We start from the raw sequence: 27,462 nt of genomic DNA, 5'->3' as shown, positions 1-27,462 counted from the left end.
TTTCCTCTCACAACAAATCAGCCGTTTCAGCTTTTCAGCCGGCTTATAAGCTGAAGCGAACAGGCCCTTTGAATGTGTGAGCGCAGTCATAGAAGAGCGTGTCTAAATAAACCCACCCGAGAGACATTTTTCCTTGCAATCAGCCTTATATCAGCAACCACCCACGAATAGTAGTCTTTCCAACATGCTCGAATGTACCCGGTGTTGCGCACCTCGCTAATTGCCTAATTGGCACGTACTTGGTCCAATCGCCATGGAGTTTCTCATTCAGACAAATCCATGGCACAACTACTCAACCCTACCAATGCTGCTACTACAAAAATAAAATCTGAAATGCCATGGATTTTGAACAATCCATTGCAGAAAAATTTCCTAGATCCGTTGCAGACAATTTGCTACCAAGCTTGTGAAGCTTTCATAAATTACCAAAATCGGCATAAAAAAATACTAAAATACTAAATATATGCGACGATTTGAACTTGTATTTGCAAGCTTAAGGGATGTTTGACAAGGGATGTTTGACAGCACTCTACTACGGAAAAATAGCTCCTTTCCACCAACTCCACAAAACTCCCCTGTCAAACACGTCCAGCTCCACCAACTCTAGCTCCAAACACCCCCTTAAGCAACAATAAACTGAACACTTGATATTCTAGTGTCAAAAGCAAGGCTTTTTTTTCCCCGCAAAAATCTTTGTAAGATCAACTTGCCTTTATTGCTATAGGAACTAGATCACCTTCATCTTTCAGTATCTTCAACCAGACCCCTCTTTTCCCCTGAACCATGAAACCTATCAGTCTCTTTGTACATCCATTATTTAATGGATGTTTGCACACATTACCTGTAGAAACTCCAGTAAGCCAGTGAGACCTGGAGTGATGCAGAAAAAGCATTGGATGTATTTGGTAAGAAATTAGGGTGAACCACAACTCACCATATTCACCTTTGACGGCATCGAGCACATCAATGCCCCCAAGCAACGGTGTTATAGGAATAACTGCAAGAACCCCTTCTGCAATAATGTGCCGAAGAAACATGGCGCTATTCCAAATATTGAAGATTTCAAGCAATGACTTCTACATGTGAAGCTGTCAGAGTACAGTATTGTAAGGGAAAAGCATGGAATCTGGATAGAAATCAATATGCGGAGATATACTGCACAAAAAAGGATCAATATATACAATAACTATACAGTTGTTCACTATGACGGACATGTACATAAACAGGTTATGTCCATGAAAGCCATCATAAGCTGTTGGTTCTACTTTCTCTGACATAGTTTTGCACAGGTTCCCCTTCCCCCCCTTCCCCTAACCCATCCCCAAACAGAGGATTTATCATAGCATTGGTGCATTGTCACCTGCTACAGGCCTGCCAAAATCAACTACTTTTGCATCTGGAATCTTTGGCAAAACCAAAGAAATATAGCATCTCAAATATGTTAAGGAGTGCACAGCAAAATGCCATTGTTTTATCATTCAGCAAACTTGAAGTCCAAAACAACTGGCGATCCTAAGAGGCCTATGCCTCTTAAATAGAACAGGGAAGACTCGAGTCAGTCACAGAATATTTGACAAGGCATCTAAATTTTTTAAATGGGGCTCTGCAATATTTTATTTTTAGAAAACAAGAACAAGGCATCTATAGTTTATGTATCCGAATTGAACCAGGACATTGTCTTGTTATAAGGGACTGCCCGAAAAGACACCTTATCGGCCTCCTAAATTGAATTATTCCCAACTTTCTAAACTAGCTCCTATTTGATCTCAACTGCTGACAATACAATTCTGGAGTAAATTAGTAATACACAACTATAATGCATAAAATCCAAAACAATTTAAAATAAATAGGAGTATAATTTCCAAGGGTAAAAATTAAGAATTACAATTAAAAGTATCTGGAAATGTAAACATCACAGGCAAGCTGTACAAATAAAAAAAAAGTAAAATGGCTCAATATTTACATTATTTAATGATGGATTCCAATTTTAAACTAGAATAGTTTAGTTATGATTATCATAGAACATGAAACAAATGTAAAATTCAAATCAATTTGACACTGAAAATAGTCTTCTAAATATAAAATTTTAGTCTAGTTGAAGTGTTAAATATCAATCTGAATTTTGAACACCACCCAACTTAATTTTTTTGAAATAAAATTCATATCTACAAATTCACATTTGACCTTTCATATCAACATCTAATATAAACCTGTACTTAATTTTTAACATAGAGTTCAAAATTTCAAAACTTGATACATCTAGATTCTGCAAAACCAGGATACAAATCTATACCCAGAATGTAGTTCAATGTCTTGGATTGATAAAAAAAGGAAGACAAATTTGTACCAAGAGGTAATTTGGCAGGTGTGAGTATGACTGCCTGGCAGCTCATATGTCCGTAAAAGGACAGCCATTTGGTAAATTCTAATGCATGTGATTCTTCCACAACACCCTAGCTAGACACAAATTAGAGGATTTGTGACCACAAAATGCAGTTGATCATCTTAGAATGACATGATGGATGCAGAATCTATACATGTTCCGTAAGCATGTGGATAACGGAAGTTTGGAGCTTCAGCATGTCAGTTTATTCCTCAACTAGTGCTTGTTTACTCTTCCAGAAAGTGAGAAGCACGAAATTGAAGCAATTTGAGGGCTTGGTTTGCAACCACCCGCTATTCAACTAGTAGCAAAAAAGAATTAGGATTTGTTCAACTCAGTTTCTGGAAGAGTATAAATACCACAATTTATTCCAACATGTATTCAATATTCACTTTCCTAGTACAGTGTTGAGGTTTGAAAATATTCAAGGTATACCCTTTCATAAGCATATTTCCACAAAATGTCATTACCTATGTGATGCAAGAAGATGCAACCACGTTACTTTATTCCGGTTTAATATTCTAAAGACATAAAAAGTAAAGTACACTGGAGTCCTTAAACCTGCCTTTGATGTCTCCACCATTGGTCCAGCCACTCCATCTAGCCTATTAAACCATGAATAGCAAGCAAAATCACCCTTGTTTTCAACAAAAAATCACAACTTCATTTAATTATATAACATCAATTTCAGATTAGATTAGTAATGATAAAAAGAAGGATTGATGAACACAAGAAAAATAACGCAAGTTTAGCTCCTAGAGAAATGACACAGAGATGAGCTATGATAATCATTCTTCCATTAATCAGGACACTTCTTACCAATACAATATATGGAGAAAATGGGGGTAAAACACCTGGCCAGCAATGTACATATTACATTAAAAACCTGTGGTCAGGCATCTGTACCCATAAATATTTTGCTAATAGATGATATTTTTTAGCGACACGTCTTCCTGAATCCCTCAATTAAAGCTAAAGCTACATCACCAGTGTGACAAATGTGAAAAATAAAGATTCCTGAGTGTGGCTACCATTTGTGGCCAACATGAAACATAGTTTCAGTCTCCTGAAGTGAGCGCAAGGGACCTTACCATGAATCAGAAGATCCATTTAGCTGGGAGACTGGAGGTTCTTCATGTTCAAGTGCTAGTTACGGTTAACCATTGAACCTTATATATGATAACTACTATATCATGAGAATGCTACAACAAAGTTTACCAATAGTTCTAACTAAAAACAAATATTTAAATTTTAAGGTGTGAACAACTCCTTATTAAACTTCCTGTAGGGATCCAAAATGTACTGCTTTTCAGTTAAGAATAGGCATTGGTTAAAATATAAGAAAAATATTCACACTTCACATGATGACAGATGTCGGGATTGATAACCGTTTGAAGCATATTCTGGTATTCTTATGTTGTTTCATTCAAAATGTTGACAGCCACAGATCATATCCACAGAAAATTCATAAATATCTTATCCTATTCGAATGGAAAATTCTTCTCACAACTCAGAACTTGTACAATGAATTAGGAGGTTCGCAGATTGTTTTGCAAACTAAAATCGCTTTCAAAGGAATATGATTTGACTACTACAGACTGCCATATTAGTGGAGACGTAGACAGAGGCACCTCATCACATTAACTGATACTGCCATGCTGGGTAGTTAAACAAGTGGTACCCTGATGGCAAAGCCAATTCTCATAACACCCAACTTGAGATCATATCATATGAAAGCATATGGAACAGTGCTTAACTATGCTAAAGCTCATAATTGGTAGATTCAAGGAGAAAGTTATGTTTCATTTGAACAGGAACAGCTCCGGCATTCTCCCACATACATACACAAAACAAAAGGAACCGCCTAGGCTACAATGATGGTGCACAAAAGACAAAAATGAATGACACCTTGTCTGCTTCAGAATTCCCTTCCGCAGTGCACATGTCCTTGCATCTGTGGTCACCAATTTAGTTTTTTGGATGCACAAAAATGATCCAAAAGCTACACCAGAACAGGCTGGATATCAGTCTGTTTTTTCCAGCTAAACCGTTGGCCCGGTCCGGTTTCAATAACTACGAATGTAGGTACTAACTCTGAGTTTTGCATGATAGGTTCTACCATCTTTAAAATAGTCTTCCGATAGGAGAAGTATAAATGTTCTTACCTCTTCTCAAGATGTCCATCATTCACGAATTGTTCAGAACTGAAATATCGGCAGCCATGCAATAGTCTTGATACTTAACTTATCATTCTGATGAGTCAGGACTACTAGTTTGTTCCACGATGATTGAGCAATCATTTGGAGACATTGCATACAGATTATGGATCCTCAGCTCCACCTCACAGGAGGTATGCAACCAAAAGAACCAGGGTAGGTCATCACACTGGACTTACAACCCAACCTGTAATCCGACTTGGCTTACGTATTCTTGCTCTTTGTTGAGATCTAGCTTCCAATCGCTCAAGTATTGAGTAAGTTATCGAGTCAGGAGTCAACCCCTGTTGCTTGAGAGTTTCATAAATTTTATGAGCTTCTGCTGTCTTCCCACGTCTCTCCAAACAGTCTAGTAAAATGTTATAGGTTACAATATTAGGAACACATCCCTCTGCAATCATCTCATCAAATAAGCTGCACGCCATATCAACCTTATTGGATTTCCCGAAGCACTCAATTAATATGCTGTAAGTAAAGACATCAGGATCATATCCTTTCTCTTGCATCTCTTTGAAAAGCATGTGGGCTTCATCCAGATCTCCATTTTTCCCTAGGCAGTTTATAAAAGAATTGTAGGTAATGACATCAGGCTTACAACTGCTAGCCTCCATTTCTTCAAAAAGTTCACGCGCCTTATCAACTAAGCCAACCCTACCAAAACTTGAGATCATGATATTGTATGTGAAAACATCAGGAACAACCCCATTGGTTTTCATCTTAACATAGAGATTGCTTATGAAAGACACCTGCTTCAGCTTCCCAAGAGCAGAAAAGACCATATTGTACATTCCAACATCTGTAGCAATCCCCTTTTCAGGCATCATATGTAGTAGATCAATAGCCTCTGCTGTTTTTTCTGCATTGCATAATGCCTCAAGCATTGATACAAAAGCATCCCGTTCTCCTTTTTCATGGGAACTCCACATACGACAGAATACATTATGAGCCTCACTTGCATGCCCAGATTTGCAGAGTGACTTGACCAAATAAGAATAAATCGACCTGTTCAGATGTCCACTACAGATATCTAGAACCTCATTCAGCCGGTGTAGTTGTCCTCCTGTTGCTAAAGAATCCAGGATAACCCTATATGTGAATTCACTAGGCTGGCAGCCACTCTCAATCATTTTAGAAAGCATAAAAATCACCTTGTCAACCATCTTGTTCTTACCAAGAGCCTCCATAACAGTATTATAAGCAATCAGGTTAAGAACACATCCTTTGGACACCATTTCCTCCAAAAGTGAGAGAAATTTAGTGGTCTTCCCAGCCTTTCCAGACATTCTAATTAGTATAGTGTATGTGTATGCATCCGGCTCACAATTGTTTTGTTTCATATCTTCGAAGACTTGGTAAGCTTGGTCAACCTGCTTGAACCAAATTTCTACTTGTTAATTGATAATCAGCAGTAAGATCGAAACTTTTTTTTGACAGGAAATGGAAATTCAGGGTTTCCAGAAACAAAGCTTTACTGCTGCAAAAGAACTAAAATGATGACTCATGGTACACCTGCGTAGCCCATGTCAAAGCAAGTTGGCCCATGGCCCACCTGTAAGCGTATGCGAAGCCATAAAAGGCAGCACCGTGTACTGAGGGAAGGTGGGAAGGTTCGAACAAATTGATTGCAATCCTGATCCCCTTCCTGTGCTTCCTCGGCAAGGATTCTTTCGGTGATTTCTTCTCATGTCTTGACGATCCCATCAGCGGGCATGGAAATTCTATTCGGTGAGAGCTTGTCTGCATCCTCACGTCCCAGTCCTTACCGCCAGCGACCATGGGGTGCGACACTTGCAATATCTAACAACTACACCTACCCAAGAAGCGGATAAACTTGTAATGATCTTTGTTCTTATCTAAATAACATCCTACTCCCTCTCTTCCTGCGCCCTCATCGTTCCACTTTTCCTAGTCATCCATCATCATCATCCCCAATACGCCAAAGCATGTCCACCTCCACCAGTCCAAGGAAGGTCTAATTCGGCTACATGAGCAGTGTGATACAAGGATGGAGGAGCCGAACCATAGTAGCACAGGGCAGAGGGTGAGAGGGTGCACCGGTGCAGCACACGATGAGGAAAGCAGCAAAAGCATTCAGCAGCTGCATCAGAGCTCCACTGGGTATAGCAGTAGATTCCCCCACACCATATTGGGGACATCTGATTCTTTTTTTATGTAGCAACACACTAGCATTAAAAAAATAGTGGAAAAGGTGAAATTCTTGCAGCAAAACAAGCTTTCTACAAGAAGTTTTGAATTCTTCCAGATATGCAAGTGCCTATGTCCAACATTAAACGACGTCACCGAACACCAGAATGGATAGAATCCACAATCAGATACTTCAGTTAATTCATTCATATAACAATATCACCTACTGTACCAACCACCTAGAAACCACAGGCAGTGGAACCTCATCTTTATATACTCTTTACAGTATAAATTTCACAAATTTCATCTGCCAGAAATATTTGGGTAACACATCTTTCATACTCGTGATTCCTAAATGCTATGGTCAAATGATCAGAGCTAAACATACCAACAACAGTTCACCCAACCATTCCTACCTCCTAAGTTAGCAAAGTATGACAAAGAACATCGCTGAATATATGTGATCGTGCTTATTATCATACCATTGCAGCCTTGGCAAGCGCATCAAGCAGCATGTTATATGCAAAGATGTCCAGCTTGTAGCCCTTCCTCCGCATCTTCTCATACATCTCGAACCCCTTCCACACCTCCCTGCTCCTCAGGTGCGCCTGCACAACAACCTTGTAAGTGTACCCGTTCAGCCTCAGCCCCCACTTCTTCGCCAGCTCCAGGCACCTCCCCACCTCCACGCCTATCCCCACCAGCAAATTCACGGTGGAGATGTTGCCGGGAACGCCGTCCCGCTCCATCTCCGCGACGAGCCGCACGGCCTCGGCAGGGTCGGCGCGGGTGCGGTGGAGGAGGGCCAGGATGCGGTTGTAGGAGAAGGCATCGTGCCGAAAGCCCGGGAGGGAGGTGGCGGCGAAGCGGAAGAAGCCGAGCGCGAGGGCGGTGTCGGGGGCGAGCGCCTTGATGACCTCGGAGGCCTCGTCGGTGGTGAGGGTGAGCCGGTGGGAGCCGAGGTAGTCGGCGAGGTCGAGGAGCGGGGAGGGGGAGGCCGGGGAGCGGAGGATGCGCGCGACGGCGCAGATGAGGTGGCGGCGCGGGAGCGAGAAGCCGCGCGGGTCGACCGCGGCGGGGGGCGGCTTCGGGGAGACGGTGACGGTGAGGGAGGGGCCCGAGGGGGACGGCGTCGCGGCGGCGATGCGGCCGGAGTAGGTCGTCGCGAGGCGGCGGGGCATTTCGGCCGGCGTGGATGACGGCTGAGCACGCGGTGCGGCGCCCGGCGGTTTGGGGAACCTGAACCCCAAACCACGGAGCTTACAGGTTTCACTGACATGTGGGCCCAGATGGTTTCCACCACTTCCTGGGACCACGTGTCAGTGACGTTCTGTTAAAGATAGTGGAGCTCGAGTCAAATGGTTAAACCCTATCGTCTTTGCTGCTCCGCTCATCCCGGGCCAAAGGTTCCAGAACCTTCTAGACGCCTCGATCGCACCACACCACGCCGCTCCCGATGGCGCGCCGCCATCACCTCCTCTCCCGCGCACTCGCATCGCACCACCTTCTCCCTTCCCCGGCTACCTCCAGCCTCCGCCCCACACCGCGGCGGCCTCTCCCCCTCCACTCTCCGCCGCCCTTTTCTCCTCCCCATGGTCCTGCGCTTCTCCCCTTCGTCGCCGCCGCTTCGCGGCAATACGCCGCGTCGAGCTTCAGACGAAGGCGCTCGTCGCCGCCGCCGATGTTGCTGAGGCGGAGGAGGGCGAGGAGGCCGACGCGGAAGGGCCCCGGCGAGCTCATTGTGCAAATTGGCATCGAAGAGGACCTCCCCGACGACCCTGAAACTATGGTATTGCTTAGGCGCCCTAGTTCCATAGCTTTGAGCGGATGAGAGGCTTTGCATTTTCCCAAAAATTTCCCATGGCACTTTTGTGAAATGTTAAATTGGCATTATGTGTTCCTCATTGCGAATTTCTGCGCAGAGCATTGCAGAAGCACTCCAAACTGATGTTGGGAAGGCGGCGAAGGTAGCCTTTGACGACCTTGAAGGCTTAGAGTACAAGACCAGAGATCCTTCTATAAGCACCTTGAACAAGTATGATAGCGTCGAGGTCTCTCTGCTGCTTTGTGATGATATCTTCATCAGGAGGCTGAACAAGGAATGGAGGGATGAGGATTGCGCTACTGATGTTCTGTCGATGTCGCAGCATATCCCAGGGCTTGATATTCCCATTGTATGGCGTCCTACCATATCAGTCTATTTGTTTCGGATGCTTGTTATTTGACCTTTTCCTTTACATGTTTTATTTTCCTCCAACAGCTGCAGTTGGGTGACATAGTAATTTCTGTTGAAACAGCACGGCGGCAAGCAGAAGAAAGAGGCCACACACTTCTTGATGAGATAAGAATTCTCATGGTTGGTCCATTTTTCTCATTGCTACTAGTATTTCAACGCTTTGGTACTGTTCAACTGTTATGCTTTATATATGTTCATTTCCTAATATCTAACTGCAACTTCTCCAGTTGCATCAATGATTCAATAGCTGTGTAGTTCTCGTTAGATTTATCAATATAGTGATTTTGACATCATACTGAACTTTGAACCGTTGTATTAAAGGCCGCGTAAATAGCTAAATAGCTTTGCTTATACTTCATAGTGGCACTATTTGAAGAAAAACACTGTTTGAAATTTAAAAGCTGCTTGGAAAAAGTAGAGACTACAATTTGCAGTGAGTTGCACTGTGCAAATGCTCAACTGATCATTTCCATCTGCCATTGCTTATTGATAGCTTGAATGCATCTATGCTTAAGGGGTTACTTCTATTGTAAATTTCTAGTACTGCTGCAATTTGTGAAGCAATCTGTATATGGCTGTCAACATTGGAACAGCTTGCACGTTATTTATACTAACCAACTTAATTCAACAGGTGCATGGATTGTTGCATTTATTGGGCTTTGATCATGAACTCAGTGAAGAGGCTGAAGTCGAGATGGAGAGGGAAGAAGAACATGTATTAAATACTCTTGAGTGGAAAGGAAAGGGATTAATTAAGAGTGCATATGACACTGCTACCAATATGGAACATTTACAAAATTCTGTTGGTATAAGTTACCTTTGCACAATTTAACCATTTATTCTTTCTATCTAGAAAGGAAAATTGAACTTCAAACTATTTCTCATCACTGGACTACCCATGGATTGACCTGTTGTGTACAGAGGCCAATAACAATATAGAGAAACTGCGCGTAAGAGAGGAAACTCGGACCAAATTAAGCCATATAATTTGTGATATAGATGGTGAGTTGATCGAGTGCTTAGAAGTAGTTGGATTTTATTGGATCTTGCCAAGTTCTAGCATGTAACTATGGAAAATTGTTAAGGTACTCTTGTGGATTATGACGGGCGCCTGCATGAAGAATCAATAGAATCATTGAGAGAGGCAATTGTAACAGGAGTAAATGTTATTATGGTTACTGGAAAGGTGGGTTCTATGCATTCATTGTATTTGTTCATTTGAATCTCAATGACACTGATCTGAAGTGGAGGCTAGTGTTAAAAACACTACCAATCATATGCCAGCTTTTCAAAACCAGAAAAGAGTACATGGAACACTCTGGAAAGTTTTTATGAATGCTGATAGTTAACACACGAGGATGTTTAGATCTTTAAGTCGATCTTATTACCTCAGTTGCTTCCTAGTTCTCTTCGATTGTCTATTGGCTAGTTACATATGCTTATTAATTGAGGAAGTCTATGAAACACTTTTAGAAAGTTCTATTTTTCAGTAATTATGTAATACTGGCAAAGGAAAATTCAATTGCACATTAGTTACTGAAATTGTTTTTTTAGTGAAGTTCAAAAAGAAGAAATATAATATCATGTGATGGATCCAGAAGTAAAGCATGTGCCTAACCTCCAACAGCTGACTTTATTTTTACTTGTTATCCCATATTACTTTTTCTTATGAGTTCTTGATATTTTTTTTCTTAAACTAGAGCCGGGCTTCCATCATTAGAACCTTGAAGCTTCTTGATTTCCATGATAAAGGTGATTTTGTATCAGAGACATCACCTGGTGTATTTTTACAGGTACATTATGTCTGATTCCACTTGAATAAGAATTCTATATTTATGGAGATTTTTTGTCAAAGTTTTGTTCCCTTGCCTTGTTTATTCTTGTGATGAAGTTGTGAAGATGTTTGTAACATTAAATAGTTTCTTTCCCCCAGGTTATATTTCCTTTCACAGTTTCACTCAATGTCATAAAGGTCAAATTATTCATGTGTGGTTCACTGGATTAGCATAGCCTGATGCAATTCCTTAACAATTACCTTGACCACACACTGTTTACGTGACATCTGATTTTTCTCTTACAAAAGAACAGCTCATGTCCCATCTCCAACGTTGAATCGACCTGCACACGCAAGTGCTTCCCTTATATTTTTGTCCTCGCTTCATGTAAAAGGCTTAACCCGGGGGTGCTATGTTTAGAGCGACAAATATTATAAGCTCTGGCCCTTGCGTCCCAGAACATCCAAGGTGGTACTATGCCCACCAACTACAACCACATATGGGCCACATGGGGTGACAACATCCACTACTATAGTATATTGGGCCAGGGTATTACACAAAGTTACATGGGATGCAATGAAATCTTATTTTGTTGCACAAATGGTGGACATGGTTAAATGCTTAGATTTTGAAATATGAACTTCATTAACTTCTGCCTGATTCATGTCAGTTATTTCTGCAACTAAACAAATGAAAAAAATGTTTCCTGATGCATATGTAAGGGTAATGTAGAAGGAAATGGGCATCAACTGTTGAGCTCTCCCAATTATTTTTCCTTGTTTATCTAAACAAACTATTGCTATTATAGCATATGATCTTTTCTAAAGTGACACTTGGCCCCAAATGGTTATATTTATGCTACATTTGGTTCAGGGTTCACTTGTCTATGGAAGGCATGGCCAAGAAGTTTATAAAGCAGAATTGGATGTAGATATCTGCAAGGAGGTAGTTACTAGCAGTCATGTCAGTGAATTAATTTTTAGCAGCAGCCATACTTTTGAAGGTTTTTTAATATATTGTTAGATACGCTATCCTGTTGAAGTTTTAATTCTGCACCCGCTATTCCTTTATTAGGAAAAACTATTATTTAGATTAATTTCAGCATTTTCTGTTATTTGGTATTGCTTTTGGATGATGGGCATGAAATGCATTCCGCTTGAGCATGAACTCCTTTTACTACCATCTTTTTATGGCCTCTATTAACAATTATATGTCTCCTTTAAGCATTTTCACTAGGAAAACTCATTTAGAAGTGGAAAAATCATCACTTATGTTATCTAAAAATTCCATTTTTTCCATTTGCAGGCATTTCTGTACTCTTTAAAGCATAAAATTCCTGTTGTTGCGTACTGCAAGGAACAATGTTTGACCTTGTTTGAACATCCATTTGTTAACTTGCTGCACACTGTGCATCACGAGAACAAGGTATGATCTATAGATATTTGCTAGACAGACTTCTGTTCTTGTAATAGCAGGTTTTAGGCAGTTGAGGCAAATTTGAATTTCATATCAGGTAAAAGTGATGCATTCTATTGAGGACCTTCTGGAATATTCATCTATTCAGGTTTGTCCTATACACTTACTAATACTATAACATTTTAAAGCACATATTGAGGTATTTGTTTTCATTTTTTGGGGCAACTTTCCAAGTAGCAAATCTACAGCACTTGATGATATCATAAGCTTATAATGTGCCAGCTCATCTGAAATAGTCCAAATTGTGGTTTCATTTTTATATATTTAGATCATCCAAAGGCACTAGCAGGAGCTGGAAGACTGCTCTGCTTAGCAACACATACATTGAAGCAGCACTATTAGCAGTTGGGTTTGCAAGTTTGAGTTATGACTCTTAGTACCAATTTGTTAGGATCAGTATTACCTTCTATTGATCAAATTGTCCTCTTCTCTATATAAACAGAGATGAAAGAAAGTGGAGTAAAATAATGATGTGTCCTAACTCACAAAGGTTCTTCAACAAATCTCTTTAAAATGGAATTGCTTGAAAAACACTGTTGAACAGCACTCTGTATATCTTCAGTAAATGAGATATATAGACATAAGATCAGTTTGACTTCCAGTGGACTTACACCTATTTACTTGTACTTGCAGAAGTTGCTACTCTTTGACAGTGCTGAAGAGGATTCATCAGTCCTGAGGCAGCATTGTTCAGAACTGACTGAAGGGAAAGCACGTGTTCTCAAAATGCAGCCAAATATGATTGATATTGTCCCACTCAGTGCTTCAAAGGGTGGTGGTATAAGAATTTTACTTGATCATCTTGGAATAACAGAAGATGTAAGTATTTATTCCCATCGAAGAACTATATTTAGTGTTCATCTTTTGTACCTTATCTCAATCTTTGTGGTGTCCTCTGTTAAAAAAGTGCCAAGTGCTAACGTTACAGTCTTCTTACGAATATTCTTCTGCAGTGTGATCTTGATGCTATTGGAGACTATGCAAGATGGCTGAGCAATTAGTGATTCTTTGAAATAGTTACTGGATCATGCTTTAGAAAAAGCATAGTGATTGAGAGCTTTAGATGTTAGAGAAGGTATGCATGTCATGCACCAAAAGATAAAGAATGATCACTTTGGACATGTTTATTTGAAGGGTGCAAAAATCATAAATTCATAGCACATCCTTTTAGGCTGGCAATTTTTATATTTTGGAAAAAAGGCTAAGAGGGCGGTGAATGGCAACTTAAATATTTCGTTAAGGTAATGCATTTTAAAATTTGTACTGGTGTAACTTCAGTGTGAACTTGCTTTTTGTTTAAGTTTAGATAACATAAGTTCCTTGGTTGTCTTCTGAACAGATCCTTCTGTTGAGATGTGTGAAAGGAGAATCGAATGGGCCGCAGCCATGTGACAAGTCACCATCATTAGTTCATAACAATTTTGACCCTCCGTAGAATTTTGTATAGTTGTGTTTTGTGTATCTCTGCTAAATGTTGCTCAGTATGTGTGTAAATGGCTCCTCTACTTTGTGGGTATTTATTCATTATGAAAAGAATACTGGTGTAGATTGATGAGTAGGAATTCGATGGAGGCATTATGATAAAGATAACTGTATTTTCTTCGATGTTGAGTTTTGATGATTATGATTCACCCTTTCTCATTCCATCCATTAAAATGTTCGACCTTCATATGGCTCATGAAATGTGGCATAAAAGAAATTGTGTTGATCCTAGATGAAATGTACTTTGAATAGTCATAAATAAAGCATACAGGAAGTACAACTGGTCAATGGGAAGTGAAGGCTTGGCATCCTAGTTCTTATTTGTTCCAGGTCTCACTTTGTTACAGATCAATATGCATTTGTGTATCTCTTGTTCTGGTGTGCAGATGGTTTAGACCTGCTGTACGAGTGGCTGGTGTTGCTAGTTCTTGACATTACTTTAGCAACTGAAGCATTCGAGGGCCTCTTAGTTATCACCTTTTTGGACGCTCTTGGTAAGTTGTTTGACCGTTGGTTCATGTCTAATCCTGCTGAATAGCTTTTACACGTCTTCATCCTCTTACTGTATGAAATTTTCTTTGCAAGGTCTTGAACACATGTAGCATCAGATATTGATGTGAATGATTGGGACTTTCCTTGGTAGTATTTGGACAGCCCTTTCCTGTGGGAATTGAATTATGTGTAAGCAAATTTGAATGCTTGACAATTGAAGTGAAGTTCGTGAAGGTAATATTGAAAAATTGATCCTTTAGAATCATAACATTCTGTTGTCCAGTTATTCAATTTTCCAGCAAATGTTCAAATTGAAGTAGAACTCAGTTGCATCCTTATAATAAAATCTTGTGCAAAGGGGAACCCCCTCCTAGTGAGGACATATGATTTTCACCATTTGTTAAACTGAATGAACTGATTTTGCAAGCTGACAAACGATTCATTATCTGGTAGGGACGGAAACTAGCCAGTATTAACAAAAGATATTAGTATAAAGAAATCGCAAATTTTACTTGAGTATTTGTAATTTTGAGGCTATCTCTATTTGTACCATTACCATGTATGTAAAACTTATTAGGGTACTATTTAATAAACAAGTTTTGGAGCCAGGTGACAAATTATGATTTGTCATCAGCAATTAGAAAATGTAGGCAACAAATTTCACGTTTTCAAAGCAGTATTCTCTGATTTCTTGTAAACAACTGGATTACAAATGAGCATGGCGTTGTTTTCTCTAACTGAGTATTTGGTTATACTTGAGCAGAGGGCAAATATACGCACCTGATTGGAAGCTGGGCTAGCAGAGTGGACAACTCGTACAGTGGATCCTCGGTATCCAGCTGCAACATGCTCGAAGATGCTGATGACGGTTCAGAGGGATGAAGAGGTGGGGATGATGTTGCGTCATCAGACAGATTTGAAGCTGATGAGCACAAGGACTCGCTAGATGCACCCGAGAAGGAAGCAGACTCAGAGTAATCCCCACCTCGTTCATCGCAGCTCTCATCGTGAGATGGTACATTGCAAGGCTCTGCCATTTCATAGGAAGCTCTGCTCAAAGTTTGGAACTTGGAAGGCAAAGGAACGCAACTTATGTTGATATATAGAGACGTAGGAAGAGATAGCTGCTCAAACGGGTAGATAGATATGCATCTTGTTTTAATCAGATAGGCTCCATCAACTCGGCGCCAGAGAGTAAGTGATAGTTACCCTTACTCCATGTGGCCTGATAGATCTGTGTATCAATATTTCTTATTACTTATGAATTCCGTCTCTTGGCTGTTCACAGGAAGGAAGAAATTGACGCCAGTGGCAGTTATTCTGTGCAGATCAATGGTAGCCTGATTGGGGAGCATGTGAAAACGACGTCCTCTGGCTGCTTCAGATAAGCATCTTATCCCGGTCTAAGAAAAGGAGGTTTATCCCCGCGGATGAGGAAGGATAAGGTTGATAATGGCTGCAAGAAGGTGCTTTCTGTTAGCTTGGGGATCCTGCCTAGGGTGTTGATTATGGTAACTAAAAGCGAGATTGGTTTCTTTATTGCGTCCCGGCAGACTTGTGCAGCCAGTCGGCTGGATCTCAGTCAAGTCGTCATCAACAATGGAGTAATTAAAGAAACCACGCTCCCTTATCCTGCACATGTTCTCAGGAATGGTTAGTTCATGCTGATTAATGAAGATATATACGGTATATGCAGTAGATATGTATGTTTGCTTCTCTTTAAGCTTTCTGAAGAAGTTTGGTACTGTAATAATTGGTTAATAGGCAAAGGGCATGTTTAGAAGTCATGAAGTTACATAACACAATTTGCTGAGGGCATTTCCTAATGCATTCGCAGAGCAGTCGCAGGTTTCCTACAGAAGCAGTTGTCAGTTACGTGCATTACCTTCTGTCTGAGGATTTATGTGTTGCCATTTGCCAGAAGTGAACGCTTACACGCAAGGAGTGATTCTCACGTTACGGTTAGGCCATGCGTAGAAGTGAGGAACTTTATGCACTTTCCCTTAAAAAAAAACAACGGAACTGAATGAAGGCTCCCCCTGCAGAACCTCCTCTGGCGGCAGTAAAGTATCCTGAATTACTAGCTAAATGCCTGAAGGGGTCAAGGAGGAGATAGAGATACCCTTGCTACACTTGCACCGTTACGTGCAAGCTTGCAACGACGGAGCCGGACAGGCAGGGATAACGCATGCCATGTGTAGGCTTGCTTGGATTGGATTGCAGGATCCTCTGAAGAATTTTGTAGAATAGGAATTATTACTTTATCGGCGCAAGAGGGCCGAATATTGGGGCACCCTGCCGGTTCTAGCGTGGGCTGCCGGCCTGGCTCCAGCCAGGTCGCAGCAGAAGGCGAACCGAATTGCCGACGTAATTGTTGGGCCGCCCGGTAATTGTTGGGCTGCGCAGGTAAAAGAATCATCCTAGAAGGGTCGAAGTAAAGAAAGCGACAGTAGTAGTGCGGTGTCTTCCTAAATCAAGTTTGATTTTCACGCATGCTGTCCTAAACAATGAAAAATAAGTTTGAATACACTTGTGCTAACATAATAAAGAATTTTTGAAACTGTTGTTCCTTTTGTACCGATCTCCAACCCTTTCCCAAATTGCGAGACTGCATGAAACGTGGATCGTCCTTTTCTCAGATGAAAAGCCCAGATTGAGTGCTACAGTGATGAACAGTGCTAGGTGAACATGGTTGCTGGTGAATAGTAATTCATCTCTTACCTAGCAACTGCTTAAGTTGAAGTCACCACTATAACTGCACCGGATCCTTGTCCCCCAAATTAGAATTAGCCTCTCTAGGCTCGACAACTCGTTCTCCTCCTTAAAGCTGCTACTGCTACCACCTACTTGTAACTTGGCACAAGCTGCTTGTTAGATAGATCATAGTTTGAATAGATTCTCTCAAAGAGATATCATTGTACACGTACATGAGATAATGATGCACCGGCTGTAGTTAGTTGATGTTGTATCTTGTAGATCAAGTATTATCTAGAGTTTGTTGTAATTTAAACTAGCTTACAGCTGATAGCATCTATCTCTTGTACAAGTCCTTGTACTCCACGCAAGGGGATGTTCCTTGCCTATATAAACATGAAACCGCCGGCCAGAGAAAGGCAAGGTGTTCCACCCAATTCCAACTAGCACCTCTGCTTCTTTCATGGTATTTAGAGCCTAGATCCAATCCACAAACCTCCCCATGGCCTCCTCTTCCTCCATCATTAACCCCTTGGTTGGCATCTCAATCTCAGAGAAGCTTTCCAAGTCCAACCATGCCATATGGAGGGCGCAGATCCTTGCTACAGTAAGGGGGTCGCGTCTAATAGGCCAGCTCAACGGCGAGACACGAGCACCTGCCGTGGAGATCAATGGCAAGGTGGGTGACAAGAAAACCAAGGTGCCAAACCCAGCATATGAAGAGTGGTATGCTAAAGACCAGAAGGTCTTGAGCTTCGTCCTCGGCAATCTAGGCGGGATGTTCTCTCTCAAGTCATCATGAAGGAGACGGCTGCAGATGTATGGATTGCGATTGAGGCCATGTTCTCATCACAGACCAATCGCGCTCAGTCAACATGCATCTCGCCCTCGCCACGACCCAGAAGGGCAACATGTATGTGGTGGAGTACGTCGGCAAGATGCAGGCGCTCGGAGATGAGATGGCCACCACTGGCAGACCACTTGATGATGCGGAGCTGGTGGAGTACATCCTCACCAGCCTCGACTTGGACTTCAACCCCATCATCTCCACTCTAGTTGCAGGGACGGAGTCTGTTTCTGTAAGTGAACTTTATGTGCAACTTTTAGCCATTGAGACTCGCATGAAGCTCATGGCTGGTGGTGGCTCCTCGGCCAACATGGCCAATCGTGGAGGTCGTGGAGGACGTGGACGTGGCTTTGGTCGCAGCCGTGGTGACGGTTGTGGCCGGGGCAACGGTGACAACAACAGCAACAACAACTACGTCCCAACTCTCAGCGCCAAGGCAGCAACATCAGCCATGGCAACCACGGCGGCAACAACAACTCTTCCTCAGACCCTACATGTCAAGTGTGCCTCAAGGTAGGCCACACCACAGATCGAAGCTGGTACCGCTTTGAAGAGGACTATGTTCCTGAAGATAGGCATGCATCAGCAGCCATGAAGTTGTACAACGTCAACAAGAACTGGTACACCAACACCAGGGCGACTGATCACATCACTGGGGAGCTAGAGAAGCTCTCAGTCCGGGACAAGTACAATGGTGTGGATCAAATCCACACCGCCAATAGTACAGGTATGAACATTAGTCATATCGGTCATTCTACTATTCATACCCCTAATTGTGATCTCAATCTCAACAATATCTTACATGTGCCCTCTACCAAGAAAAATCTAATTTCAGTACACCGTCTTACATCTGATGACAATGTTTTTTCTTAGAATTTCACCCTGATTTCTTTTTTCATAAAGGATTGGGACACGAGGAGCATTCTGCTTAGAGGATCATGCTGGAGGGCCCTCTATCCTATTCCTCCCACACCAGTCATAAAGCAAGCGTTTGGAGTCAATAAACCATCCTTTGAGCGATGGCATAGTCGTTTAGGTTACCCTGTAGTTCCTATTGTTGAGAGAGTCATTAGGAGTTATAATCTTCCTTATTGTTTTGAGTCCAATAAAAACTCTATTTGTGATGCTTGCCAAAGAGCAAAGATGTGGCGGAACCGCTCGGATTAACTTGGCTAAAGCACAATTAAGTCTCCTAACATGCGATCATATGCTTTAATCAAGTTAACTCGGAAGTCCGTCAGATTTCGTCCGATAAACCACTATACAGGACCGAGTTAGCATAGCTCACATGAAGGTGAGTGGTTCCAGAGAATACAACAGATCATCCACTTAAACAAGTTCAAATTTTATTACAACACAGGTTCGAAAATCAGAGTTTTACAAAGTTCATAAGCAGCGGAGAGATAAAACAGAACAACGGAAGCTAGCGCCGGGTCGGATGTCCCTGATGAGGCCGATCAGGACATCAATGATCCCTCTCCTCGCCATCCGAGGAGGGATCCCACTCGACCGTCCACCTAGGAGGAAGCTGGGGAGGCCAAGTGCCAACAGCAGCACACTCAGAAGCTTCAACATCACTTGAAGATGTGCCACAAGCAAGGCTGAGCTGCTAAGCTCAACAAGACTTAACCGACCGGTGGGAAAACTACTCCACCAACTTCTAGACATGCAAGGCTGTTTGGCTGAGGGGTTTGTTTTGCCAAGAAGCGACTACAGTAGGTCCTTACTTTCAGTATTTTAGCTCAGATTCTAAGTTCATTAACCAGTCTATATTTGCAACTTATGCTAAGCAAGCATAGTTTCCAAACAATTTAAAGAACGAGCATCTAGGTTCCCATCATCATCATGTTCCATCTTTACTCGGTGTCGCATAGCGATCAAGCAGTCCCAAACTGTGAGAGGCAGACGAATCAATTCGAATTTCTTAATCATGCATGGCGAACCTAATCTCACGACATCTGTGCACCACCGAGGGTTGCTTCCTGTGTCGACCGTCCCCATCAATCCCCTGACCCGTGTTGGGCCCACTTCTCTTGGTGCAATATTCCACAGACCCAGCCTCTGCCGTTCTGTGACCACACTTGCCACCACATGCATCCACAAGGGAAACTCTGTTATAGAGACAGTGGATCGAACCGCTCATGTTCAGGTTCAATCAGGTACTAGGCTTCCCCATCCCATACTAGGTATGATATTAGTACTTTCAAACTCTTGATCACGAACACCAACACTTTTCGGCCTTAACAGTTTCAGGTAGACAGACGGGGCGATCCACCGACCACCAAAATAGTTCATAGAGCCCTGCCCCGTCCACCATCCTTATAGTTGTAACCAGAAACAGAACAAGCAACTCCTATAACTCACGAGTGATAGGGAATCACTCGACTTTTACCGAGTCCTGTTAAGCACTGCAACTACTCGGACTTATCCAACCTAATCTTGATAGTGAGAAACAGGGGGGGGCACAATTTCATCAAAAGATTGTTGAACAAGAGTCTAAGATGGGTGCACTGAGATGGAGGGCTGAAACACAAGAAACAACATTGAAGTCTGAGACAGAAGAGCTCGAAGCTTTAAAGAACACCACAAAGTAGTTATATTATCTGATTTGTAGCCTGATAAACTTCAACACCAGTCAGAGCTAGGTGAATCCTTCCCTCAACTGAAGTGTGTTGCTGGTGAACTTGTTGTTTGTTGCTGATGAACTTTTATTGTATGTTGCATTGTTGATGCTGAACTTGTTGTATGTTGCATTGTTGATGCTGAACTTGTTGTATGTTGCATTGTTGATGCTGAACTTGTTGAATTATTCATTAATTGTGATGTGAACAATATGGAAGTTGGAAATGAGGTATTTTTATGTCTGTGATTGTGATGGTGATCAGCAGCCAAAATTGAATATATGGCACTACGAAATGCAATAATAGTCTAGCACCCAGAAAAATATGGCCCAATATGGTACTACAAAATGCAATAATGGCTCTTCGTTAGACGGGCTAGGGGCTAGAAAAAACTGCCAATATGACGTGCAACAAATGTTTTTCAGCCCAAAAAATAGTGTGGAAACCTAAAATGGGCTAAAAATAGCCCCAAAAAATTGACCTCATCAAGGCTATTACATGGACTGGGCTTCAATTTGTGATAAACTAAAATCTTCATAGTACCACTACCATGTCGGAGCCACGTTGGATTCTTGTCCAACGTGGTGCAACGTGCAAAATAGTTTTATGATGACCTGTGGGATGAATTTTCATTCGTCATTATCTTAGTGATGCACTAAAATAAGGAAAGTCACTAGTTGCGGTTTATGACGCTCAACTAATGATGAAGGATTTTCATCACTCCAACGTCATAGATCACAATTTATGATAAAAAAACACGTTTATGACACTTTTGGGTTCATCATAGACCGGAAGATTTTTTGTAGTGGTTAAAAAAATCCCCTCGTCTGTCTGACAGCAAAGCATAGGTCTAAGGTCCGGCTCAGGTCGTTGGTCATCTCATACGGGCTACGGTGCCGCTATATATGTAAGGGTGGGGCAGGAGTTTGAAGATTTTCTCGACCTGCATGAGAAGGTCTTCTTCTTAGCAAAATGCCTGTGGCTGTCTTACCCCCTAGATCGAGTTTTTTTATCCTGGCTGCTCAAAGTTCTTGATTGGTTGGCTGCATGAAGTATCCTATGCACACACACCGAGCTCTTTCAGCTTACCCTAGGCTACGCTCATTTTTGCCGCATCCTGCTGGGAGCCAGGCTCGGGAGCCTATCAGACCCATATACAGCGAACCAATCGGACCCCTAGCCTCTGGAGGAAGTGGAACATTGGATGTCTTGGGAGAGGGGCCTGGATATGCTGCTACAAAATCCGGGAAGTGGATTGACCTCCAGACGCTGATAAGCTCGGGGGAGGAGTGCTGATACCCTGAAGACCTTGCCGATGGAAGTCTGACAACGTGATGCTGTTTGAGTTCATTTCAGCTTTCGTTGTTAGGTGTTTTTTACCTTCGTTTTCCTTCGGTACTTGTAATGTGAGGCTGAGGGTGGATAGCTTATTGGTATGATGGGTCTACCATATCATGGGTGCTGCTATGAACCGAAACACACAAATAACGGTCTTTTTCTCTTGAAAGGGTCTCTAACCTAGTGGTTAGAGCAAGTAACCAGTAGGTTTAGGTTTGATTATCTGGGAGCGAAGTAAACAGGTCTGAAATAAAAAAATATACAAAAAATAGGTAGGGATGACTTAGGTAAAATAAACAGTCTTTTTGCTTGATAAAAAGACAGGGATTGAGGCCCTTTAAACTTAAAAGAAAGAAGCATGTCTCAATAAAAGGATATTTTATTGGCAGAATAATACAGGTGGGTATGTTGCAGATGAATACAAGGCGTTGATTATCTCAAATATGTCTCAATAAGTATAGACGCTGCTAACTTAAGTAGGTGGAGGGGCTTTGGATAATTGTCATCACACGATCGGGTAACTTGGACGAGTCGCAACAATGCCGCATAAGCCTTCGGGGTCAGCCACATCCTTCTTGAGCCAGACGTAGCCTTTCTGTCCCCAACCCTTGCCCCAGGAGTTCTTGGCGATCCAGTACTTGCCTTTGTCATTCCCCTTGCCGACGTACCCGACGATGGCCATGTCGTGGGTGAGGTTGTTGCCGGAGCACGCCGGGCCGACGAGCTCCCCATTCTTGATGCACATGCTGTTGTACACGCCGTGTGTGTAGTGTCGGAAGCAGTTGTCGTTGGAGTCGAATCCCACGGCGACTGGCCGCCTGGCCACGGCCTTCATGAGCTCCTCCTCGCTCTTCTTCTTGACGAACTCAAAGTCCCTGACGCTGACAGCATGTGGCAGGCGCTTCTTCTCTTGGCAAGCGTCCTTCCTCTGCTTGTAAGGGTACTGTGAATCCAAGGCGATCCCCCCGTGCTTTTTGACCCATTTCATGGCGCTCCACGACAAGCCGCTGCTGCAGCCGGAGTCGTAGCTGTCGCAGTCGATGAGCTCCTGCTCGGACAACACCGGCGGCTGCACTCTCTTCGCTATCGCGTATGCGCTCTCGATCACTGCCACAGCAGCGAAAGCCCAGCAAGACCCTACAACACCATTGCATGCAGAAGCCAGATTACCTAGCCTACCGTGTTAACTTAACTTCATGGATGGCCAGACTACTATTACCAAAGTTATTTTATTTGCCTCAATTTGAGGTGTATTTACTACTCCCTCCGTTCCGAAGTGTAGGAAGGTTATGTCTAGATACATAATAAAATATGTGTATCTAGAAAAATTAAAACGACGTACATTTCAAACTGTTAAACCTGTGGACCTTATGTCCAGTATAGTTCTCTATATGCATATGCCATGACATATGGTTCCGTGATTTGGTGGTTAATTGTGCCAAACACTCGCAGTCCGCTTGTAAATGAAATGCCAACCGATCGAACTAACTTACCGCAGTGTCGTTGATTCTTGACCTCTGTGACCTTGCCTTCCGCTGTCCAGTTGACGCGATCCGGCACTTTGTCAACAGCCGGCAGGTAAGGGCCCTCGCTCACATGCCCAGCGCGAGTTGTGATCACCGTCTCCTCCTCCGGCTCCTCGTCCTCCTCCTCCGGCCGCGGCGCACGGTTGGTGTGCGTGGCCAGGAACTCCTCGTGGGTGAGGTCGGTGAACGCGTTCTCCCCAAGCGTGTAGGTGAGCCGGCCGTCCCGGTTCGCGGCCTCGATGAACTCCACGTTCCGCCTGTATATCTCGAACCGCCGCAGCTTCTCCTCGGCGGTCGCATACGACCGGCCGTGCTCCGCCATCCACCCATGGAACCTCTCCAGCATCAGCAGCTCGTGCTTCTCCAGCGGCGGCACTCCATTGGTGGTCGCCGCGACGCCATGGCCACGTGAAGACGAAGCCAGCGGAAGCACGCCCGTCAAAGTGACTAGGGCTAGCAGGGCCAGAGCTAAACTAGGCGATGAGGAGAGCGGCATGGCCGGCCGCTTCGAAGGCCGGATATGGATAGAGGTGGTTGTGGTGCACGGTGGACGCTGCATGGCTTGTGGATTAATAAATAGATGGTGGTGCAGTGATGGTACCATAGCAATCGCTATCTTTATTTATCTCACTCACAGGCTCTGTCCAGACAGAGAGCTGTCCCAGCGTGTGGCACGCTTTGTGGTCCTTGTCTTAGCCCATTCATTAGACGAGAATATCTGTGAATTAGGTTTAGTTCTACATAAAAAAATAATGGTGAGAAAACACAATATATGAGATGGGTAGCTCTCACGAATCAGACTAATCTTTTAGATTGAGTTAGACTCGATGTATTGGTTAGCCGTGGGTTTCGATGAACTTGGGCCTGGTAGGGCGTTAACTCGTAGGTATAGCGAGTTGGGTTGGATCTGCTGCATACTCTAATAAGTTTTTTTATGAATACATGCTTAATTATATACATGCGAGAAGAGGTCTTACGCAATAGTGTACCTTTAACTATGATGTCCACATTTGTGATGAGAATATTGCCTCGGTGAACCAAGACATTGTGGTACCTTTGTGACAAATTCAACTTATAGATCTAGATAGACGACCTATATTGTTTATTTGTCTTATGATGATTGAGAGATGTATTGTAATTTGTAGATCAATTGTAGTGTAAATTTATGCTATTTTTAGGTTTAGCTATAGTAATAGTGAAGGCATGTAATTAGCACTAGCAGGGACACATTACTTTTTCTTCCTGACATAGTGAGAATTTTATACCTTGATGCACAATAGTCTTTGGTACAAGGGTTACCTCATAGAGGCTCTGCAAAACAATTCGCACGCACTCCTCATGAATGCATGGATGACGGGAATATTGGTTTACACTAAGAAAAAAGAAATGGCATGATACACGACGGCCGGAGGACCACCAGCAGCAAGGTCGACCACAGATGGTGAGGCCGGGCTTTCACAGACCAGACAAAGTCGTGACTCGAGCACGCTCTTTAATAATGTCTTCGTGCGTCTTTGCATGCTAGGCAAAAGAGCACCAATAGTCTGGCTAGCTAGCTAGTGACAGCGTCTCTGCAAGCTAGACAAGAGCACCACACGTTGCTTACATATCCATAGTACTATACAGAACTAGTGCTATACAAATATTTTGTAGGACCGGTCGAAACCATATCTTTAAGAGCAGGTGCAAGGTTCGCTCTTGTGTCGCAGCAAAAAATAGGACATAAGTTGGAGCGGGCTCCGAACCGCTCTTGTAAATGCATTTCTAGAGGCGAGCCATAGAATGAGCCAGCTCCTGAAAATAGCAGTTGATGTGGTTACCCGGACCTAGAAATCGATGACTCATTGGTGTAGGGCTCCCTAGAAATTGATTTTCAAAAACGGATTGGCTACTTAGGATACCGGACAATAGCTGGAGCAAAACTCTTCTTCCTCCTTTAAAAAAAAACATACGCTTTTAAAAATTATGTTTATAGTAGTGGCACAAACCATACAATACATTTCCCTTTCTGAAGAACATCATCCACACAACTGTTGATTGACGACACAGCACTTAATTTGGTACCTTTATTTCAGTGCAAGCAAGGAACGTTGGTTTGCACCTAAAAAATAGGAGATGGTGTGATACAAGATTGCTGGCAGCCAAGCGGTCTTGCCAGCCTCTTAGGCGGCGAGGGCTTTCCAAGAACATATTACAATAGCCGCAAGCTGCTTATCCAAACTACCTAATGCAGCTATCCAAAAGCAGAAGGTGATGCTTCATCGACGTGTCATGCATGTATAGAAAGCAAAAGATAGTGACTCGTCGTTTGGTCCACTATTATGTATTTCATATGCATGCGTTTTGTCCTGTTGATACAGACAAATAATAGTTGCATACGAACAACGGGCACAAAGCATGATACACGATCCTATGTTGTCGTCAGCACAGGCTCTTCATATCATTGCGGTCCTTCATGATACAAGAGCAAGCATGTTGGTGCAAGTCACTGTATCATAAGCTGTCCTGCCATATATGATGTTTGATAACCTGGAAGAGAGAGGGATGCTGAAAGAAAGAAGCATTGCATAAGATGGAATTTATAGGATGCGGTATTGTAGGAGTTGTTGTGGCAACGCAATTCACAAACTAAAATTCCATTTTTACTACATACACAAATTCACCAACCGGCCTGCAAATCACCTATTTTTAGCAGCAAAAAGCAGGATGGTTGCTAGATCCGCCTCTAAAATTATGGTGTCAACCGCCCGTAAATTTTTTTAGTAGTGAAATGCTATATATATTGCATTAGAAGACACAAGTTTTTTCTTCCTGTCATAGTGAGATATTTCGTACCTTGATGCACAACAGCCTTTAATTTGGTACAAGGGTTACCTCATGGCCTCGATCATGAATGCATGTATGACGGGAATATTGGTTTATATAGCACGGCCGGAGGATCAGAAAGCATCAAGGTCGATCTTGATGGCGAGGGCTTTATTTCAACGACGAGACAAAGTCCTGACTCACGCTCTTTGATGTCTTTGTGCGTCTCTGCAAGCTAGCCAAGAGCACCAATAGTACCACTAGTAGAGAAGTGACTTTCGATCCACCCCCTTTTATCCCGGTTTAAAAGTGGCCCGGGACAAAAGGGGGTGCGCGGGGGAGCGGGAATTTGGAGGGGAGCATTAGTCCCGGTTGGTAATTGCAACCGGGACTAAAGGCCCCCCTTTAGTCCCGGTTGCAACGGCTAGGGGGGGGGGCGTCGGTGGCGGGACCCTTTTATCCCGGTTGGAGGATCCAACCGGGACTAACTTCCAACCGGGACAAAAGGTGTTTCCTTTTGTCTCGGTTGGAGTTTTTAACCGGGATAAAAACTCATCCCCCACTATATCCCGAGACAGAGACTTTCTTCTTCCTCCAGCCCGAGCAGTCCAGCACATTGATAGAGAGCTGAGCTTCACCTACTCTCCGGTGGTGCCCAAGCAAGGGAGGTGCTGCCCGAAGTTTTTTCCCTCATTTTTGTGGGAATTTGACTCAGCCAACAAGTGCTGCGAAGGTTTGCTACTTCATCCTCGTGTTATGCTTTGATTTATGCTTTGGAGATGGAAAGATTATTTGCTACAATGTGATGATGAAGTAGAAAAATGGAGAGGTATTTTGAGCTAGAATGTGAGGGAGATTGATGTGTCATATATAGTATGCATTATTTCAGTGGTTTAAAAATGATGCTACCTTGTCTAGACGGTTTATCTTATCAAATTTAATATGGTTTTTTAAATCCATATACTTGTTAAACTTGCATACCGTGTTCATTTCGGCGAGAATGTTCTCCGCCGAGTAGCAACGTATGTCAAGAAGGAGGTTCGATTCTACGAGAAAGAGTGGATACGGACATCGTGACCGTGTCCCCTTTTCCGTAGCATCTAACCTCTTTCATGACGAAGTGCGGTGCCGCCTAGCTGAGGACATCCTCGCGAAATGAACACGGTCTTCAAGTTCAACAACTTCTGTAGTGGTAAGGAAAGAATTTTTGTACATAGATGACTTCTGCTACTTGTTGAACTTGTATACCGTGTTCGCCTCGGCGAGGATGTTCTCCGCCGAGTAGCAACGTATGTCAAGAAGGAGGTTCGATTCTACGAGAAAGAGTGGATACGGACATCGTGACCGTGTCCCCTTTTCCGTAGCATCTAACCTCTTTCATGACGAAGTGCGGTGCCGCCCAGTTGAGGACATCCTCGCGAGATGA

General features: G+C 42.9%; 4 protein-coding genes and 1 long non-coding RNA gene across 15 annotated transcripts; 2 read left to right on the top strand and 3 right to left on the bottom strand.

Moving 5' to 3' along the window:
* Positions 1 to 437: 437 nt before the first annotated feature.
* On the bottom strand, positions 438 to 8,058 carry LOC101755439 (pentatricopeptide repeat-containing protein At1g51965, mitochondrial). 10 transcript variants are annotated; one of them, XR_002676753.1, is made up of 4 exons: positions 7,227 to 7,950; positions 2,949 to 2,988; positions 935 to 1,088; positions 438 to 776 (listed from the first exon to the last, which is right to left on the bottom strand). XR_002676753.1 is itself a non-coding variant. In XM_022824895.1 (3 exons), the coding sequence occupies exons 1-3, from the start codon at positions 7,923 to 7,925 to the stop codon at positions 1,063 to 1,065; spliced, it is 765 nt and encodes a 254-aa protein (XP_022680630.1). In that variant the 5' UTR covers positions 7,926 to 7,950; the 3' UTR covers positions 438 to 1,062. The 10 variants fall into 10 exon arrangements, 3 of the variants coding, with proteins under 3 accessions (XP_022680630.1, XP_022680620.1, XP_014660451.1); XR_002676749.1 differs by having other exon boundaries at positions 454 to 841; XR_001393167.2 differs by adding an exon at positions 4,549 to 5,966 and having other exon boundaries at positions 438 to 2,988; positions 7,227 to 8,058.
* A 108-nt stretch (positions 8,059 to 8,166) lies between these two features.
* LOC101755978 lies at positions 8,167 to 13,864 on the top strand. Of its 2 annotated transcripts, XM_012843223.2 has the most exons (14): positions 8,167 to 8,533; positions 8,667 to 8,918; positions 9,005 to 9,100; positions 9,612 to 9,786; positions 9,902 to 9,982; positions 10,066 to 10,166; positions 10,681 to 10,773; positions 11,629 to 11,700; positions 12,061 to 12,180; positions 12,269 to 12,319; positions 12,865 to 13,050; positions 13,185 to 13,306; positions 13,403 to 13,472; positions 13,571 to 13,864. In XM_012843223.2, the coding sequence occupies exons 1-12, from the start codon at positions 8,201 to 8,203 to the stop codon at positions 13,230 to 13,232; spliced, it is 1,608 nt and encodes a 535-aa protein (XP_012698677.1). In that variant the 5' UTR covers positions 8,167 to 8,200; the 3' UTR covers positions 13,233 to 13,306; positions 13,403 to 13,472; positions 13,571 to 13,864. The 2 variants fall into 2 exon arrangements, with proteins under 2 accessions (XP_012698677.1, XP_004951429.1); XM_004951372.3 differs by having other exon boundaries at positions 13,185 to 13,472.
* A 52-nt stretch (positions 13,865 to 13,916) lies between these two features.
* On the bottom strand, positions 13,917 to 15,328 carry LOC101756928. Its single transcript, XM_022824955.1, has 2 exons — positions 14,986 to 15,328; positions 13,917 to 14,374 (listed from the first exon to the last, which is right to left on the bottom strand). Exons 1-2 carry the CDS (start codon positions 15,240 to 15,242, stop codon positions 14,062 to 14,064), a joined length of 570 nt encoding a protein of 189 aa, XP_022680690.1. The 5' UTR covers positions 15,243 to 15,328; the 3' UTR covers positions 13,917 to 14,061.
* Positions 14,066 to 16,080, top strand: LOC105913671. The gene is made up of 4 exons (XR_001163208.2): positions 14,066 to 14,207; positions 14,299 to 14,439; positions 14,969 to 15,399; positions 15,494 to 16,080. It is a non-coding gene; the product is annotated as an uncharacterized LOC105913671 (long non-coding RNA).
* Positions 16,081 to 22,048: 5,968 nt separating this feature from the next.
* On the bottom strand, positions 22,049 to 23,790 carry LOC101757326 (ervatamin-B). Its single transcript, XM_004951374.4, has 2 exons — positions 23,199 to 23,790; positions 22,049 to 22,842 (listed from the first exon to the last, which is right to left on the bottom strand). Exons 1-2 carry the CDS (start codon positions 23,788 to 23,790, stop codon positions 22,211 to 22,213), a joined length of 1,224 nt encoding a protein of 407 aa, XP_004951431.4. The 3' UTR covers positions 22,049 to 22,210.
* Between the last annotated feature and the right edge of the window lie 3,672 nt (positions 23,791 to 27,462).

This window comes from Setaria italica, chromosome I (assembly GCF_000263155.2).
Source record: "Setaria italica strain Yugu1 chromosome I, Setaria_italica_v2.0, whole genome shotgun sequence".
Taxonomy (NCBI): Eukaryota; Viridiplantae; Streptophyta; class Magnoliopsida; order Poales; family Poaceae; genus Setaria; species Setaria italica.
The sequence above is the reverse complement of the archived record's forward strand: the minus strand, read 5'-3'. Positions and strand labels throughout refer to the sequence as shown.